This window comes from Hylobates moloch, unplaced genomic scaffold (assembly GCF_009828535.3).
Source record: "Hylobates moloch isolate HMO894 unplaced genomic scaffold, HMol_V3 SCAFFOLD_4, whole genome shotgun sequence".
Lineage (NCBI taxonomy): Eukaryota > Metazoa > Chordata > Mammalia > Primates > Hylobatidae > Hylobates > Hylobates moloch.
In genome coordinates, this window is record NW_026652279.1 from 107,688,784 (window position 1) to 107,708,671 (window position 19,888).

Below are 19,888 nucleotides of genomic sequence, written 5' to 3' on the forward strand. Positions count from 1 at the left end.
ATATACAGAGAAAAAAATTAACAGGAAATTAAGAGTACATTGAAAAGCATTAAATGAAACTTTGAATTCTTTCCTGAAATGTAAAATGTTATCAATAACTGATTGATAATTATTCTTACTTTGATTTTCTTTCATCATGTCCATCTCTTGGATTCCTATCTTCTCGGATCTCTTCTCGCTTTTCTCTGCGGTCATCTCGTCCTTTGTCTTTGTCTTCCCAATCCCTTTGGCGTTCTCGTTCTTTATCCCTTTCTCTCGCTCTTTCTCGTTCCCGTTCTCGCTCTCGCTCTCTCTCCCGTTCTCGCTCTCTCTCCCTCTCTCTTTCTTCTCTTTCTCGTTCCCGTTCTTTTTCCCTGTCTCGCTCCCTCTCTCTTTCCCGCTCTCGATCGTGGTCTCGGTCTCTATCCCTTTCACGATCTCTCTCTTTTTCTCTTTCTCTCTCCCGTTCCCTAGCACGCTCTCTTTCTAGTTCTCTCTCTTTTTCTCTTTCCCGATCCCGTTCACGTTCCCTCTCTCTCTCCCGCTCCCTGTCTCGTTCTCGTTCCCGATCTCTCTCTCTAGCCCTTTCATCTCTTCTATCATCCACTCTGTCTACTCTTCGTTCCTCTCTTCTTTCATCACGCTCAAGCTCGTCATTCCTTCCCTGATGTCGAATTGGTGAGCTTGGTCTTTGATCTACAATGAAAATCAAGTTTTGTCAGTGATTAATTTGACAGATAACCTATTGGTAAGACAGCATGGTAAATCTTAAATTTTATCTGTGTATAGGGTCACACTGGCAACAAATTACAAACCAAGTAGCATATTTAATTTTAACTTAATATCCAAGTAACAATCACCCCTAGACCTTACATTTCTTAAAGATAATTTTTATTTGCCCTCTAACTACCATGTTTCCTGCTCCCCGTCAACCCCCTTCCCCCCTCCCACTGATCAATCTTTGATCTTTCTCTGCATGCTCCCTACCCTACCTCCAGCCCACTGCTCCAACCCCACTTTCTGCCATCTCTACCCTTCACCTCTGATCTTCTCTGTCCCCCCAGCAGGACCTGAGAACACTGGTGGCAAAGGATAGGGGCAGCAGGAGGTGTAGAACATAGGAGCTGAAGGAAAAAAAAAATTTCCCTCGTAAGTCACACCTCTAATTTCAGGCCAAAATATATACACATCAAAGTGCAGCTATTATGTGAGGAAAATATAGCAGAACAAAACATATGTCAGAATTTGTTGCTGCAATATAACATGAACTGTAATATTAAGGGTACTGATGTCTAGCAATCTTGAAATAAATGTAAAAAGTGTTTCATATTAGTGATATATATTTGTAATTAATAACCAATTACTAATAAATTAGAAGCTTTACTTAATTATATAAATGATTACTCAGATGAAGAGCTGTTTTCTTAAAATGTTAACTGGTAACCTCATCACATTTTATATAAATTTTTTCCATGTACACACAAATCACATAAACACAGAGTAAATGAATGCTTGCTGCCCAAATACCCAGTTGAGCAGAAAATTAGTCTGGGATAAAAAAACGTTTAAGAGGATGGCATGAACTTTTTCAAAGAGATAGCCATTTTTGAAAGTAACTACTGTGGTCTGATCTAGGATATTGTGATGTTTCCATTTACATACTATATATCTACTGGTTTTCAATAAAGATCATATTATAATAAGGCCAACAGGTTGGTAAGTGGAACATCTAACATCAACTCATTAAGCAGAATAATTTTAGGATGTTTCTAGGAAGGGTTCAATATAGTATTTTGGATTTCCCTTCCTAATCACTGATTAAAAAGACAAGAATTATCTATCTTTACTATTTTAGAGGTTATAGACCCAGATACAAACGATCATAGCATTTTAAAGCTAAATCAAAATGAAATCCTACACAGTCGCTTCTCCCCCTTGGGAAATTATGGTCCAGAGTTGTCTTCCCAATGTCATAGAGATGGTAGATGCATTAGAAGTCAGTTTTCTTAAACCCTTTCACTTTTGCTGAAACCAACTTAAAGTGGTTCTTCTGTACCATACTTTGGATTCCTAGAATGCTATCTACCCATCTTTTGTAATTGTCTGAATTCCTAGTTTGGAGGAGTCATACCGACATCATAATCATTACAAGATAACCTGAAACAAATTCAATACCATTAACTTATAGCAAATCATACTTTAAATTTCTAATTACAGCAATATCAGCAAATAGACTATTCAGACATGCTTTCATGGGAGATATATTTTCCCAACCAAAATATTAATGCTACTTCCTTCAAAGGAAAATGGAAAGAATATAAGAACATCACTTTAATATGTCTAAATTATCTTCCCCTATCTTTCCCCCAAAATGTGTTATTCAAAGATGTGCTTCTACTTACATATTTCCTTATTTTAATAAACGACATACCAATTCATTAAAGCTGACAATCTCTGAGTTGTCTAAGCCTCATCATATCCAAGTACCATCAACTTCACTTCTAAAATATTTCTTTGTTCCTTTTCCTGTCCCCATAGCTATAGTTATTAACTCAGACCTTGATCAAGTCTTCTTAGATGCGTATGTTATCAATAGTCTAACTAACTGGTATCCTTGTTTCCGATCTTTCCCAACACGCTTAATATGTTTTTGATGAAAATTATTTCTTCCAACTGTTTAAAAGCAGTTATCCTGTAGGCAGTGAAAGGCAATTAAAATCAAATTTTTAGCCTGACTAGGCTAAACTTAGGTCATTTACTACCTGGCCTATAGTCTTTCATCAGTCCTTTTCCCTGGCTTCTTTTCTACCTTGCCAATTATAGCATACTCTGACTCCAACCTCATAACGTAATTCCTTACTACTCCAAAGCACATGTTTCTTTCAGTCCTGGTGTCTGTACATGCTGCACCCTCTCCCTGTAAAGTGCTCCTTCTATAGTTTCCTTTTATCCTTCAGGCCCTAATTCAGATGTCACTTCTTTAGGCAGCTTTCTTGGAATTGTTCAGAATTGTGTTTGCTCCTTTGTCTTCTCACAGAACTTTTATATAGAGTAGTAGCATTTATCACACTTTGCTTTTTTGGGTGGGGAGTTCTTCCCTCTCCCCATTAAATTCAACAAGGACAAGAATTATTGTACCTCAAGTGCCTAGCAAAGTGCCTGACATGGGTACTCAACAAATATTTGTAAAATATTCATTAGCCTCCAAAATATATTTTTCTTTCAATCATACATCTGATAATTATGGAAGTAGTTACAGTAAAATTAAAATAGAGAACTGAACTTCTGGTCAGAAGACCTGAGTTTGAATTCCAGCTCTGGAACCTACTTCTCTATAATATTGTAATCTTACTAATCTTAGATCTATTCCCCAAAACTGTGAAAACATGAATTATTTTATCAAACCTACACTTAGAAGGATATTGTAAAGACTAAGTCAGAATATATGTAAAGCAACTATCAAAGTTCTTGGCACCTAGCAGAAGATCAATACATGTGGTTGAACTAACCATAAGATTGAAACCAAATGTTACTATTGAATTCGCATGAGATGAGAAAAATCTGAGCAAGGATATGAAAATAAGAAAAAAAGGAAAAAAGAGATTTAAAAAAAAGCATCACCAGTTCTAAAAGTCCCAGGGAAGAAAAAATTTCAGATATCAACACAGAACGTAGAAACTCCAGCCCTATCTGTAACTAAGGAAATTCTACACATCTTTTAACCAAAATGCGTTAGGCTTACCTTACAAACTCAACCCAATCAATTCTCCTACTTCTGATCCTATCTATGCTCCCAAAAGTAGAAGAAGCCTTAGAAACTTTATTCTTCTCCCACTACTAACCAATCAAGATATAATATTACCTCTTTGATTCAGCCCATAGTAAAGTATCAATATTCAATTCTCTGGGCCATCAAGTTTCATGCTATATTAATCTCAGCATTATAGTGAACCTTATTTCAGCCAAGGTTGGTAAGACCGTCATAAAATTTTTAATGTTTAAAGGCCCTAATAAGTACAGAAATAAAAGCTTGCCAAAGAAAGTATTTACAACCCTTCTTAAGTGCTTCCTAGTAATCTTGCTTCAAAATTGATTCAAGAGATCATCTGATAGATGAACAGAAAAAGTTTTAGCTTAAGACATATAAGAATGTCAAATTAGCTAAAGCAAATACCATATCTTCTCAGGATAGAATACAAATAAAATATTTCTCTAAACAATCCCCAGCCTTATCATCAGTTTTTTTTTATTGCTCCTTTCTGGAAGTACTTATAAAATTCTATTGATCATAGCAAATGAGTGAGTAGCCAGGATACTCAGATGTGAAGGTTTAGGTATTTCTTGAATCAGAATTGCCTGGAATAGAACCCAACCATCTACATTCTTTAAAGGTCTATAAGCTATTTGGTTAAGATGAGAGACACACAGCAGGGCACCCAAGTTTTTGCACTTTGTTGCCAGTAGGTACTGGTCACTAGCTATTGACATAATCCCTCCTAAACCATGTGAACAAACATTATATGAGTATATATAATAGTTTCAAATGTGTCATCAAGCACAAGCCTTAAAATATATTTTATATTAAAAAGTAAATTGGTAACTGTTTCAAAAAACAATTCGCCCAATTGATATTGTTCACTATTTAATAAAATTCTGTTTGACAAACCTCTCTCTCTGTTGTCACGACGGTCTCGCTCTCCATGTCTTCTCTCAAAGGAAGAATCCCTTGCTTGATCTCTGTTGTCTCTTTCAGGATATCTGTCTCTTTCAGGATAGCTACTTCGAGTTTCCCAGCTGTCATGATAGTTGCTATTACTACTGTGACTATCAATCTGAGAACCTCTTGAGCCTCGACTTCCTAAACAAAGGATAGACACACAAATGTTTACCACATACACTTTATTCAACAAATTTCATCAGTCACAATCTTTCCTCCTAAAAATCACTAATATATATATTTAATATTCCAAAGTGTGGTAATCACTCCTGAAAAGAGTATCAAGCAATGAATCAGAACAATCAAGGTGTCCAATGACTGACCTGAGTAGACAAAGTCCCAGTTTTCCCTATCTATATAAAAGTCATACAATAAAATCATAAAATAATAAGATTCATTAAAGTTAACCTGTCCCCCCAAAAAGACAAAAAATAAAAACTATTTCTTCATATCTAATTCACAGATATGTAAAAATAATGAAAGAAAAAAATGGGTACATATTATTGCTTAAATACAGTTTACAGTGAAAACGTCCCAACATAGAACACCAATGTTAATGACAACATTAAATTGTATGTGAAAATTTTCATTAACAGATGTGGGAAACAAATGTTCACAGTGGCTTTGTTCATAACAGCCAAAACCTGCAAAATACCCTAATGTCTTTCAATGGATGAACAGTTAAACAAACTGTGGCACATGCATGCCATGGAATACTATTTGGCAATAAAAATAAATGACTGATATATGCAACAACTTGGATGAACCCCAAGAAAAAATTATGCTGAGTGAAAAAGCCAATCTCAACAGGATACATATAGCATTATTCCATTTACGAGACAATTACAGGATAAAGGACACATAAGAGGTTGCCGGGGGTCAGGGCCGGGGGCCAGAGAAGGGTTGTGGCTATAAAGAGGTAATAAAAAGGAATCTTAGGATGTTATAGATGAGTATCTTGACTATGGAAATGGGCTACACATATGATAAAACTGCATAAAGCTATATACAGACACACACCCGAGTGCATGTATACTGGTGAAATCTGAATAAACTCTATGGATTGTACCAATGTCAATTGTTTGGTTTTGATACTATGCTATAGGTAAGATGTTAGATGTTAACACTGGAGAAGTTGGAAGAAGGATAAACAAAGTTTCCCTGTACATTTATTTGCAATCTCCTGTGAATTCCTAATTACTTCAAAACAAAATGAAATTAAAAAAAACTTTTTTTGAGCAGCGAGGGTTAGGAGTAGAGAAAGAAACAGTACTGGGGCTGTGATAATTTAGGAATATCTGGCAAAAATAAAGATAGAAACTCTGAGGGCCCTGCCCTCAACCTCATAGAATTATCACAGATAAATCTTGACAAAGATGAGTTCACTCCAAACTTAAAAGAACATATGACAAACCAACCCACCCAAAGCAGAATCAAAAAGCACTTCCCCAAGATTTAAAAAACAAACAAAAACACAAAGAATATAAATGTAACAGGCTTTTGAGACCTAAAAGAATTACAGCATGATTCTATGGGTATTTTAATAATCAAAATAGCTGTGAAAAATATTTTAATAATTAAAGACCAGGAAGAAAAAATTTAAAACATTTTTAAAGACTACAAAAAGGCTACATATAACATCTAGGAATGAATGGATTAACCATCAGATTAGATGCAGCTAAGAAAAAATTGGTAAACTAGAAGTTAAGCCTGAGAATATGACCTAGCGGCGAAACAGATGAGATGAAAAATTTGAAAGTTAAGAATGAAAGAAGATACAATGAGGAGATTTAATCTGTCTAAAACTATATGTGGTTTAGAGTTACATTTAAAAAAAAAATTAAGCCTGAAAGGACGGAAAAAGATATATCAAACAAATACTAACCAAAAGACAGCTGCCAGCAAAACAATCTTCAAGAAAAATATAGGCTGAATGCCCTTTATCTGAAATGCTTGGGACCACAGGTGTTTTGGATTTTGGAATATTTGCATTATATTGGTTCAGCATCCCTAATCTGAAAAATTGGAAATCCAAAATGCTCCAATAAGCATTTCCTCTGAGTGTTATGTCAGCTCTCAAAAAGTCTGGATTTTATCAGAGTTGCTAGTGGCTACAGTAAAAAAAAAAAAAATTACATTAAAAAGTTTTAGATTTTGGAGCATTTCAGATTAGGGATGCTCAGCCTAAACCTGGCATAAACAGTCATTCTATAATGAATAAAGAAATAAGTAACTCATCTTACGTGTACCTAACAGCAAAGCCTCAAAATATTCAAACAAAAAAATGATCAAACTATAAGAAGAAATCAACGAATCTACAAATTCCACAATGATAGTGGAAGACTGAACTCACCTCTCTGTAATGACAGAACAAGCAGACTAAGAAAAATTACATGTAGATTTGAAAGTGTAAACAAACTTTATCTTAGAGAAACACTTTGCATTCAACCATTACAAATGCAACTCCTTTGAAAGCATATGCAGAACACATAAAAACAGACCACTGAGCCACAAAATAAGAGTTAACAAATACATATCCCAAAGAACCGACTTTCAACAGAGTATTTTCTGACAACTAAAATGGGGAAGAGAACTTAATCCTTAACACAATAAAAAGTATCTGCAAAAATCTACAAACACCATACTTAGTAATAAAATGCCAGCAATAATCCTTTAAAATCTGAAACAAAGCAAAGCCCACTCTACTTATATTTAACACTGTATTGATAAAGATGCTCAGCAGGTTACTGACAGAAAATTAATAATCAGAAAAGAAGAGCCAAATCAGTCTGTTCCTAGGAACATTTGTTAAGAGAATCTAATTAGATCAAGAAAATACAGCAACATCATTTAAATGTAATATTAATACACAAATGCCAATTACCATTTCCACGTACCAACAAAGCATTAGAAAATGCAATGTTTTAAAAGACACCATTTAGTGACATATGTACACAGTTATTCACTAAAGCACTGTTTGAAAGAGATAAAGACTGGAAAACCAAAATACCCAGTAATGCAGCACTTGCTGACTTTACGGTATATTCTACAATAGACAACAAGTGCCAAAAGAAGAAAATAGCTGTTTGCCACAAAGAAAGACATGAAAGATATTTTTACTAGTTGAAAATAGTAGGACATAAAACAGTACATAGTTTTTTCCAGTGCTTTTAAAAATTATTTTTGTAAAACCAGAGGGGAAAACAAATGGATATGTATCTGCTTGTGTAAAATGTTTTTTGGGAAGAATACATACAAAGCTGGCAAAAGAGTGGTCAGGGTACGATGGAGGCTTTTCACTATATATCCTTTTATACATCCAAAATTTTGAACCATGTAAATGCATAATTTAAAAATTTTTTTATCTTATAAAATGTAAAAGTACTATTTACAACGGCAACAAAAATAGAGGATGCCCAGGAAAAAAAATGTAAAAATATTAATGGGAAATATTATAAATTGATTAAGTTGATGCATTGAAATAAAAATCCAACAGTTTTTTTATGAAATTAAAAACTGTTTTCTAAAATTCATATGAAAAAGTAAAAGGTCAAGAAAAGACAAGGCAGCTCAAAGAAGCTAAAGGACCCTCAACACAAATATGAAGCTGTAATACTGACCAAGGATTGACTAACAGACCAATGGAAAGAATAAAAGTGATCAAAGTTCTGCAGCAGTGTTTGGGGAGAGGAGAGAAAAGCAGGTGGAGGTAAAGAGAGGTCATGATAATTAAGTCTCAGCAGTTTGTAAATAGTTACAATATATTTAAGCCATTTGGGTGATGGCAAATTCTTTTCATGAAAAGAAAAATGGCTCAAGATAATGGCATGTGGCAGTTTCACAGGGTCTGAAGCAAGTACAAATCCTGAAGAATACACAAATCAGTCATTTCTGATGCCAACAATTTGGAAAACCCACCACTTTAATCCTACTTTAATTTAATGAACATTTTATCATATTTATACCTATTTAATAGAAAGCAACTTCCTCGTGACTCTACTTTTTTGTCTGATAGTGATTTTCTTAGTGTTCCACATTAATCAAGATGATAGGCATGACTGGATATAATTGGGGGGGTCTAGCTCAAGCTCCATTTATCTTTTGCTATTTTAATTAGTAATTCCAATTAGAAATTTATAAGGAAGACTACAAGTTCAATTAATTAAAAATTACTGTGACAAAATAATAACGAATGTAAGAAACAACATATTAGAAATCTTAGGAGATTTTATACTTTCTATATAAGATACAGTTCATTGACAAGTCAAAAGCCTTACCCTTTTCAGGTAACTCAGGAACTCTCCCCCTACTTCTGCCCATTCGGTCATTTCTAATTTCACTTCGAGACTCATTTCTGGACTCATTCCTTATTTCTGTACGAGAACTTTCTTCTCTCAAGTGGTTTCGGCCATAACTCCGGGATTCTTCTGGATATGTATCTTCCTTTCGATGAGTATCTCGACCTTCACGGTCCCTGTAGTCATGGGCATCACGAGTGGACCGAGAATCTCTGGGATCACGGCTCTCTTTGGTATCTCTGCTATAATCCCTCATCTCCCTTGAGTCCCGCATGTCTCTGGAGTCTCTTAGTTCCCTTCGGTCCCTAGTATCTCTGGCATCTCTCCGATCCCGACCATCTCGAGGTTCTCTGTCATCTCTGTGGTCTCTAGAAGAGCTCTGATCCTGTTCATACTCTCGTTCTTCTCTTGAGTCCTTGTCTCTGTCTCGTTTGCCCCTAGTATCTGTAATGCAATTTTGGAAATCGACTGTAATTGCTTTTACAAAGTTTCAGGAAACTAGAAAACATATTTAATACAGAACTTTAAAAATTTTATTACAATGACAATTCATGTTCTTTGCAAAAAATAAACAAGAAGCTAAAATTCCAAAGATAATTAACACTTGATAATAATGTTCTTCATTAGATAAACTCTGAACATGAATTTCCTCTGCCCCAACTTACCTATACTTACAGATCCTAAACAACTGAAACAAATAAGTTCATCTCCTATCATTGATGGCTTACTTTTCAGAAACCACTTTTAGATACAAAGACACTTCAGTTACTTTAATCTTTTCTATCAACTATTAAGCTAGGCTAAACTAGACCATATGTGACCTCCTCAAATGTACTTAAGCACTTTAGGGTAGCCTATGGTTAGTAAGCTAGCTGATTGAGTGATACTGTTATTCACTCTCTTTTCCTGCACTGTTTAATGGTATAACACTCATGTGTGCAAGTCTTTAAAGCTTTCCCTACTTAGAGCATTTTCTAGCTGGGTGTGGTGGCATGTACCTACAGTGCCAGCTACCTGGGAGGCTGAGGTAGGAAGATCGCTTGAATCCAGGAGTTTGAGTTCAGCCTGGGCAACATAGTAAGAGGAGACTTTTTCTCTTTAAAATAAACAAACAAAAAAGCATTTCATACAAAAAAATAAATGCTTGCACTTTTAAAGCTGGACTGAACCACACTGATTATCTAAACAAACCATGTCATTTTATAATAAAGAAATAGAGGCCCAAAACTTAGATGGCTTAGTCAACCCCATAATTTGCAAAGATTAGAAACCACTCTTTACATATATTTAGAAAGGGCACAAATTGATTATAACAAATCTGATATGAAACCAAAGAATTAACAAGAGAACCTCAAAGAATAAATTCTGCCCTTTTTATCAGATTCTTCTGCAAGTTGCCCTTACACTCTGGAATTGCCCTAGTCTGAGGCTATTTTGGCAACTCTAGCAGCCTCATGCCCAAAACATTGTAAGTTTACCTCCTTTTCTCTTTGTCCTTAGTGGCTAGGCCCACAGACTTTCTCATGGACCAAAACATCTTGTAACCACAAGGCCCTTAGACCCTCATCAATAACCTATCTTCCCCACCAATTCCTTTGTCCATATATCCATATCCACAAGTCCTGTTTAAGGACAAAGGCAAGAGGCAAAGATCTGACATATCTCCATCCCTTTCTGTGCATATCTTTCACTTCTACTCCTCCCCCAATACCAACTGTACCTGAAAATGTGTTCACTTAGTGCCAGATCTTTTTCTCATGATGCGCCCATCTGTCTTTACAAATACGTCTAGGTACTGTATTTTCTTCTTTACCTACCTCCCTATCCTTCCACCGAAATTATCTTTATTTCAGAAAATGACATCTAAATAGAGAGGAACAATTGCCTGCTAAATCTCTCGTATGGAGGGTTAAACAGACATCTTCCTTACAAAGAACTTAAAACGCCTATGATTTAAGTCCCTTCTTAACACAAGCATTCCTATGAGACTCAATTGCTTATTATTTTCCCTTCATTAGTATGCTTAATAATGTTAATGGAGTTTTCATTCAATAAGTAGTCATTAAATATGTACTATATTCCTGGTCAATTCTAGTTGTTAAATATCTTATTAAAGTTTATAGAAAGGTACAATATAAGAGAATTTTTCCATCTTACCAATGTTTCATAAATACTGCTGTGCTGACCTAGTTCCAAAATCATACATACAGAAAAAAAATTCTATCAAATAGGTGCTTTCTCCAGTCCCTGCCTATTTTCTTGAATATCATTCTCATCCGCCATTTTCTTGAACAAAAGAACCCGACTGATTATTGCTTGCACTGTTGATAAGAAGAGAATACTAAATTCAACATGTTTCATAGGAGACTGCTGTACTCCACGCACCGAGAGGCGCTTAAAGTGCATATTAAATATAAATGTTGTCGCAAGTAAGCATTTCCTGAGTACTTAACTATGTTAAAAAACGAACACAGGAGAAGTTAGAAAACAGACTTGTTAAGTTAAATCTACAAAGACCAGAAGCTTAGACAAGAAGTAAAGAGATGAGAGCTATTAAACAGGCTTTATTGCCAGGTAACAATAAAATCTCAGCTTGAATAGGGAATAGCAAATCCAAAGTTAACTTAATTCTCAGGGATCTAGAAAGGAAAACTGCTTTGCTTGCTTCTTTATTATGACCTAGAAATTTGATTACTTGGTTTGCAATGACCTTCTACAATTCCCCCCAGCCCTCACTCCTTTATCAAAACACTTCTGATGCTTTCAAACTATGCTCTCTGATTTCTTGCTTTTCTTCCCTTCACCTCCTTGTTTTCAAAAGACATTAACTTAGCGAATGAAAAGGATGCTCTAAGAATCAGATGGCCAAAAATTTCTAGAACTTGAGAGTACTTACTCAGCAGAAAATCTTTTATTATTATTATTATTGTTATTATTTTTGAGATGGAGTCTTGCACTGTTGCCCAGGCTGGAGTACGGTGGCGCGATCTTGGCCAACTGCAAGCTCCACCTCCCGGGTTCAAGCAATTCTCCTGCCTCAGCTTCCCGAGTAGCTAGGACTACAGATGCATGCCACCAGGCCCGGCTAATTTTTTGTATTTTTAGTAGAGATGGGGTCTCACCATATTAGCCAGGATGGTCTCAATCTCCCTACCTCATGATCCGCCCACCTCAGCCTCCCAAAGTATTGAGATTACAGGCATGAGCCACTGCACCTGGCCAGAACATCTTAACTAAAGAAAGCACCAGCTTAGCATACTTGTAAATACCAACTTGTATACACCTAATAGCTAACATTCCCATGTTGTTAAGCATCTCCTATTGCCCTCAAGAATTCTAGTCTGTGTGTTACAGAAGACTTAACATAGCAAAGTCTTTCTCCATCTCTTATTACAACAATAAAGCTGGATGTTCAATTTTTCAATTAAAAAAATTGAAGTACAGTACACACCTTCCCTCCTTTCATGACGGCGATCATGAGACTGTGAAGTTCGTTCATGATCATGTCTCCCTTTCTCTCGCATTGGAGAGCGATGTCTTGGAGGACTCTGCTTTCTCTGGGGAGAAGATAAAGAATGTGAAGGATAAGGAGAGGCAGAGCGTCGTAAAGGTGGAGTTAGTGTCCGCTGATAAGATGGTGAAGGAGTTCTTTTTCGACGAGGAGAAGGAGAGTGTCTTTGAATAGATGATCCTGATTGTGAGGAAGATGAGTGATGTCTAGAAGATATAGGAGAATGATGCTGTCCTGCTGGGGAAGTAGACCTACAAGAGAAAACAGTAACAATAAAACATGTATTCAAGAGCTTCATTTCTAGCCAAAGGAAAATCTTTAAAAACAAAAAAGTGAATGTGAAAGTACAGACAATAACTTCAGGATAAATTTTAATTCACAATGCTGTAAAATTCTAAGTCAGTCACTTTTTTAACAATGTGACTTAACTTTAAGTCAACTAGAAGCGACAGTTCAAGAAGAGATATGCAGTGCTTTTCTCCCAGGCTTTGGTGCCAAAGTACACTGCATTTTCCAACATACACCATGTACCCTAACTTAAAGTATGGAATTCACTCTGATAATCTCTGACAGTGTGAACAAGTACTTAGAGGGAGAAAACCCACAAACTATGGCAAAACATACTACTGAGATCTAGAGAGAAAGTGGCTTTGAGAATGCCTGTAAATTCATGGCTATGGGAAAAGCCATGCTAGCTGATGCTAGCATCAGCTAAGGCAAACAAAAAGTCCACGCTGCATGGGTTGACATTTAGGACATGAAAGAATCCTAGAATTAAGGAAAGGATAACAAAATATATACTGTCTTTAACTTAAGTAATCTGCCTTCACTGTGGGAAGCACAAACTGAGAGTTAGTTCATAGTTCTTGGTTCAACTAAGGCCTCCCCTATTCCCTTCAAATCATTTTCTTTCACTGCTACCAGAGAAACAACACATAACCTCATGAAACAGATGTGATCATTAAGCACATCTGAATCAATCCTAGAGTCTACTATACCTGGGTCCTGTCCAAACTTCTGTGCAATAAGTAAGAAGCAGCAGGAAATAATGTTTAAAAAATAACATTCTAGACATGCCCAGATAAATATTCCTCAAAGCAATCATCTCAAGAGCTAAAAGCTTATTAAAAAAATTCTGATTTTTTAAGTCAAAGTATTTCTGTAATTATCTTCAGTGTCTATGATAAATTTTTTTTAGCATGTGCAATGACGGCACAAATCATTACTAATTCTAAACCAGTTTCTCAACCTTAGCACTACTGACATTTTGTACTGGGTAACTCTTTGGAGGAGGGGGAGTGTCTTGTACATTATATATAGGATGTTTAACAGCATCCCTGGCCTCAACTCACTAGATGCCAGTAGCATCCCTCCCATTCCAAGTTATGACAATAAAAAATTACTCCAGACATTGCCAAATGTCCTCTACCAGGCAAAATCACCCCCAGCTGAGAACGACTACCTTAAACTATGTTTATAAATGATGCCTTAGTAAATCCTTTATCAAAAAATGGTTTCAATCTATAAACTATGTTACTAAGTCAGGAAAGTGATCTAATATATTAGAAAGAATATGCAGAAAAGAATTTAGGTGAATAAAAATACCTCTGGGTGGCAGTAAATAAAAAGTCAGCTAACTAGAACACTACACTCACTTAAACATCAAGTTTTCTGTGACTTGATTAATGTTTTATACTTTTAATAAAATAGTGATTCCTTTCTAACATAAAAAGATAAGCCATAAGCTACTAAAATTTAATTGACTCTAAATAGAAATTTATTAACTTAACAGCTAATATGAGTGGAAATACTCAATGGGTCTTAGCCAAATTTGGAAAACCATTTATGATCAATGCCCATCTAAACGCATCCTACTGAACAGAAAAATCACTGCAAGAGTAAAAATTAGAGTCAGTATTGTCTGGTTGTTTTCATTTTCAATTTCAATTTCAATGTCGTTAAGTTCTAGTAAATTTTTGGGGGGACGGAGGGGCGGGGGGGGGGGGCGGGGGAAGGTCTCACTGTTGCCCAGGCTAGAGTACAGTGGCATGATCATGGCTCACTGCACTCTTGGCTTTCTGGGCTCAAGTGATCCTCCCACCTCAGCCTCCTGAGTAGCTGGGACTACAGGCACAGGCCACCACACTCAGCTACTTTGTTTTATTTTTTATAGAGACAAGGTCTCACTATGTTGCCCTGGTTGGTCTTGAACTCCTGGGCTCAAGCCATCATCCTGCCTCAGCCTCCTAAGTGCTGGGATTATAGGCATGAGCCACCATGCTTGACGGTTCTCGTCAATTTAAAAAACTAAAGAATGAATGGTTCTCCACTGAACTGGTATTTTGGTTACTTCTGTGTTTATTTCTGGGGTACACTTAAAATTGTTTCAAGAATGTCTACAATAGCCTTGAGTTATTAGTTCATAAAACTTAAACAAAACAGTTCATATATACTACCTTTAAAAAACACATTAGGGTCCAATCACATTTCTATTCAACTTGATGGCTATAGCATGGAAGAAAAAACTTCAAACTTAGGATAATCAGGCTATCACATTAAGGTCAGAACACTAATGTGTTGTCAAATAATGGCTTCAACTTTTTAATCATATTTTCTTCTTACTCAACCTTCACCTATGTCCATTCTGCATATATATAAAAGGAATGATTGTAAGTAACAAAACTGTCTTGAAATCTGGTGAAAATTAATAGTACTTTGGCTATAGACTATTACAGAGCTATAGTAAAGTACTTTTCCACTTAGAAGTAACTTCAGATTAATTCGTCTTATGCTTTATAATTGGCTGGTTTCTTATCTGAGGGAAAAAAATTAGTGAAACTCGAAATTCAAATAAAGAAAAAAGGAAATTTTATTTAATGACGAGAAGCTTAATACCTTAAAACAAAAACCTGTATAATGTAAGCAAGAGCACTGTGATTTATTGTATACAGGGAAAAGTTGATCTTTAGTCTGACTAGATTCCAGTCAAACATGATTCCATGTCATGGAATCTGACTAGATTCCAATCAAACATTTTTAGTGCTGCCATAGTTAGGATATGGTGTGGTGTGGAATGAGAATATTCAGGGTATATTTCATTTTGGGAAAAAATGTGAAAAGTTAAGACATTTAAAAGTAAAAACGCCTCTCATTCAAGATGCAAGTAATTTCACCTGCAAACTAATAGGTTTACCCCAGCCTTACTTAAAAATAGTAACACCAATGTTTCTCTCAAAAAATGGTTTCTATTTCTCAAATATGAAAATATGCTTACATGATGCACTAACATTCATATTTTAACCTTTAAAATCATGTAAAATGTATACATTTTTAAAAAACAAAGGTAATATGGGCACTACCAAAATCATCTGTTTTCAGTGATAAAATACAACATAATACACATTTCACAAGTAGAAATATTTAGGTTCTATTATTTTACATATGAAGTTTATACTTATTAAATCATTTTAATTCACTCAACAAATATTAAGTGAGCACATACTAAGCTCCAAGTATTATTTTTGGCAATGAGGATACAGAAATGAAGAGAACAAAACCACTAACACAACAATAGTAATGACATTAATAATAGCAAGTAACATATATTGCTACTATGTGCGTGACACTATTTTAAGTGCTTGTCATATATTAACTCAATCTTTATGACAATCTAATAAGGTAACTGAATGTGATGGTTAATTTTATGTGTCAACTTAATCCATTTATGCCTAGTGTTCCATTATTGGAATGCTAAGCTTGTGGGAGTTATTTATATCCTACTGCTCAAGGTCATGGCCAAGGTCTGATTTTTCACAAAAAAATTTGCAACTTCTGGCATAACTGGGTTACCTGGGTCATGGAATGCCCAGATATCTGGCTAAACGTTATTTCTGGGCACATCTGTGAGGGCTTCCTAAAAGAGTCTGGCATTTGAATCAGTAAACTGAGTAAAGCAGATGGCCCTGAGCAATGTGTGTATCATCCGATCTACTGAGGGCCTGAACAGAACAAAAAGATGAAGGAAGGTTACATTCTCTGTTTGCCTGACTGCTTGAGCTGAATGTTGATCTGCCCTTGCTTCTCAGGTCTTACACTCTGAATGGAGGCAGCTTTCTACCTCTCACGCTTCTGAATTACACCACCAGCTTTCCTGGGTCTCCAGCTTGCAGCCAGATCATAGGGCTTTATAGCCTCCATAATTGCATGAGCCAATTCCTTAAGTAAATCTCATTCTAGACATATCTTCTATTGGTTCAGTTTCTCTGGAAAACCTTGACTAATACATTGAGGGAGGACTGGAACCCAGTCTATCTAGTAACAGAGTCTATGATCTAGGGAGCAAACCAACAATGACAAAGAAAGACAATTTCTGCTAATTAATGTAACAACGTTTATACAAAAGGACAACAAAATAGAACCGTTAGGTCCAAAAAAACCACAAAAAGTATATGCTTTTTACTTTTGGAGTTTAAAAACAATCTACATGTGTGTGGCAGGAATACCGGCTATTTGTCTTTTTCTAACCCTTGATCACAAAACACAAAAACTATGTCAGGGTGACTACTCTAGGTTGCTTGGTAAGGAAAGGACCTTTACTAGAGGATATATTTGAGCCAAGTGCTGAAGATCTGAGGGAAGAGCTTTAGGATCAATAAGCACAAAGGAGGTAGGAGGGATCTTGATGTGTAAGAATAGAAAGAAGCCAAGTGGAACCACAATTTATCAGAGAACAGTCTCATGAGGGAATCAGTAAGCAGGCAGAGCCAGATATGGGCTACAGGTCATGGTAAAAGTCTGGATTTTATTCTAAGCATGAGAGAAAGCACTGGAGAGTGTTAGGCAGGTAAGTGCCACTTAAAATATAACAAGATCTTACTCGTCTAAATAAACCTGTAAGATGAAAAAAGAAAATGCTTCTGTGTGATTTGTTTTACACCTAGTAGCTTGCTATTCTTTTGCAGCAGGGTAAATACTCCCTGGAAACGGAATCATTTCTAACTAAACAATCTTACAGAACTAGGAGGACATCTGTCTGTGGGAATCTTTTAAAAGATCACTACTCCGTAAATACATAATGATACTTGTAAAACAGATTTGATTAAAAAAAACCTCATATAAGTTCTAGATAATACAAGAAAATATTCACTAAGGTACTAATAATTTTGTTCAGATTTCATTTTTGCATGCACAAATGCAGTATGGTTGACTCTTGAACAACATAGGGTCCACACTTGGTATGAGTTTACTTCTGCCTCTGCCAGCCTTGAGACAGCAAGAACAACCCCTCCTTTTTGCATTTCTCCTAGCCTCCTCAAAGGGACAATCTTTTTTTTTTTTTTTTTTTTTTTTTTTTTTTGAGACGGAGTCTTTCTCTGTCCCCCAGGCTGGAGTGCAGTGGCGCAATCTCGGCTCACTGCAAGCTCCGCCTCCCGGGTTCACGCCATTCTCCTGCCTCAGCCTCCCGAGTAGCTGGGACTACAGGCGCCCGCCAACACGCCCGGCTAATTTTTTGTATTTTTAGTAGAGACGGGGTTTCACCGTGTTAGCCAGGATGGTCTCGATCTCCTGACCTCGTGATCCGCCCGCCTCGGCCTCCCAAAGTGCTGGGATTACAGGCTTGAGCCACCGCGCCCGGCCGGGACAATCTTTATAATGATCCATTTCCACTTAATGAATAGTAAATGTATTTTCTCTTCCTTATGATTTTCTTAACATTTTCTTTTCTTTAGCTTACTTTGTAATAACAATACAGTATATAATACAAATAACATATAAAATATGTGTTAATCAAATGTTTATGTTATCAGTAAAGTTTCCAGTTAACAGTAGGCTATTAGTAGCTAAGTTTGGGGGGAGTCAAGAGTTACACAAGGATTTTCAACTGTACAGGGGTTGATGCCCCTACCCCTTCATTGTTCAAGGGTCAACTGTAATTTCAAAAGTTTCAATTTCAGAATAAAAAATGTTAAAGACAACCCTTAAATTAGCCCATCCTTTAATGATATTCAAATACAGAATAATTTAACAACTAATACTTTCATGAAACGTGGTTCAAGGTAAGAGCCTTACATAGACATAGTCAACAACACGGCTTGAACTAAAAACTGTACCTACCAATGTGATCAAGGGTTAGAAAAAGACAAATAGCTGGTATTCCCGCCACACACGTGTGGATTGTTTTTAAGCTCCCAGAGTTAAGAGAATCAATATTTAAAATACGATAAAACCCAGAAGCAACACACATTGGCATAAGACAACTGGCTTCTTCCGCTTGGTGGAACCAGTTAAAGTTACTACTTTCTGCTGGGGATAGGGCAGGGTGGCAAGAATATGAAGCAGAGGACCAAACCACGCCAAGAAACAGTACGTAATCCAGTTTTGGGAGAGGAAGGTGCAGAAGTCCCCGATCTGCATTTCCCAGACATAATACCTTCCCAGGTCAGGCCACTGGGTGCCAAGCAAGGGAGATTTCTGAAATCCCTGCCAATGGCCTGGAAGTTCCATCTAGTCACAGGAGCCAAAATTCTTCCCATGGTCATTTAACTATCAGTGAAAAAAAAAAAAAAAAAAAATGCCACCACCTGGCACCAAACCACAGCCAGATTAGGATGGATTTTGACAGTGCAGGTGGAGGCTATTTTATTAATGTCATTATAACACAGCCCTACATTCTTTACAGAATTGACTCTATATTATGCATTTCTGACTGAATCAATTATTGGAATAGGACTAAACTTCCGAACCACCAGCTGCTACTAAAAACCTCTCTGAAAATACTTGAGAACAGCCTTCCTCAAGTCTCCAATTTTGCAAAGCACGTTGGACAAAAGCTAAAAGTACAATTATTTAGGGTCATAAACTCTTTATCTAGATATGAGTTTCTCTCCTGAATTCAACAAATTTTCCCAACATCACACCTACTAAAGAGAGTCCAAGCCTTGGTTAACTTGACTAAATGTGAAAGGCTTCTTTTTTATCCATTGTGAATGAGTTGTTTTGATGTTTATAATATGATTTCATTCTTAACACAAGCCTTTCATAAGCTTAGTGCGCAATATAATCATGTTTGGCTGTATTACAAACCCCACATATTTGGAAACACTATTTTACACACATACACCCACACCCCACCACATTATTCTACTTGTACTAACAAAGCTTTTGGAAATATTTTTGCTCACTGCTGCAATACCAGCTTTAGAACAGGTACTCAAGTAACTGTTGGATGAATAAATGAATTAGCGCTTTTACTTCAGCACACCTCCTCCTAGTAAGCTTTCTGAGGCCCCACCAGAAGCAGATGCTGGAGCCATGTTTGTACAGCCTGCGGAACCACGAGCCAATTAAACTTCTTTTCTTTGTAAGTTACCTTGTCCCAGGTTA

The 19,888-nt window shown here is 36.3% G+C and overlaps 1 protein-coding gene across 8 annotated transcripts in view; it reads right to left on the reverse strand.

The window, feature by feature from the left end:
• ZC3H13 (zinc finger CCCH-type containing 13) overlaps positions 1-19,888 on the reverse strand; it is a 101,628-nt gene that overhangs the window by 21,618 nt on the left and 60,122 nt on the right. For 5 of the 8 annotated variants that reach the window (XM_032150824.2, XM_032150825.2, XM_032150828.2 and 2 more), the window contains exons 9-13: positions 12,446-12,756; positions 8,974-9,438; positions 4,646-4,837; positions 1,020-1,103; positions 120-675 (exon numbers count right to left, since the gene is read on the reverse strand). In XM_032150824.2, coding sequence (XP_032006715.1) covers positions 120-675; positions 1,020-1,103; positions 4,646-4,837; positions 8,974-9,438; positions 12,446-12,756 — 1,608 coding nt within the window. The remainder of the gene's footprint in view (positions 1-119; positions 676-1,019; positions 1,104-4,645; positions 4,838-8,973; positions 9,439-12,445; positions 12,757-19,888) is intronic. The other 3 variants (XM_032150830.2, XM_032150833.2, XM_032150829.2) reach the window with 1 other exon arrangement.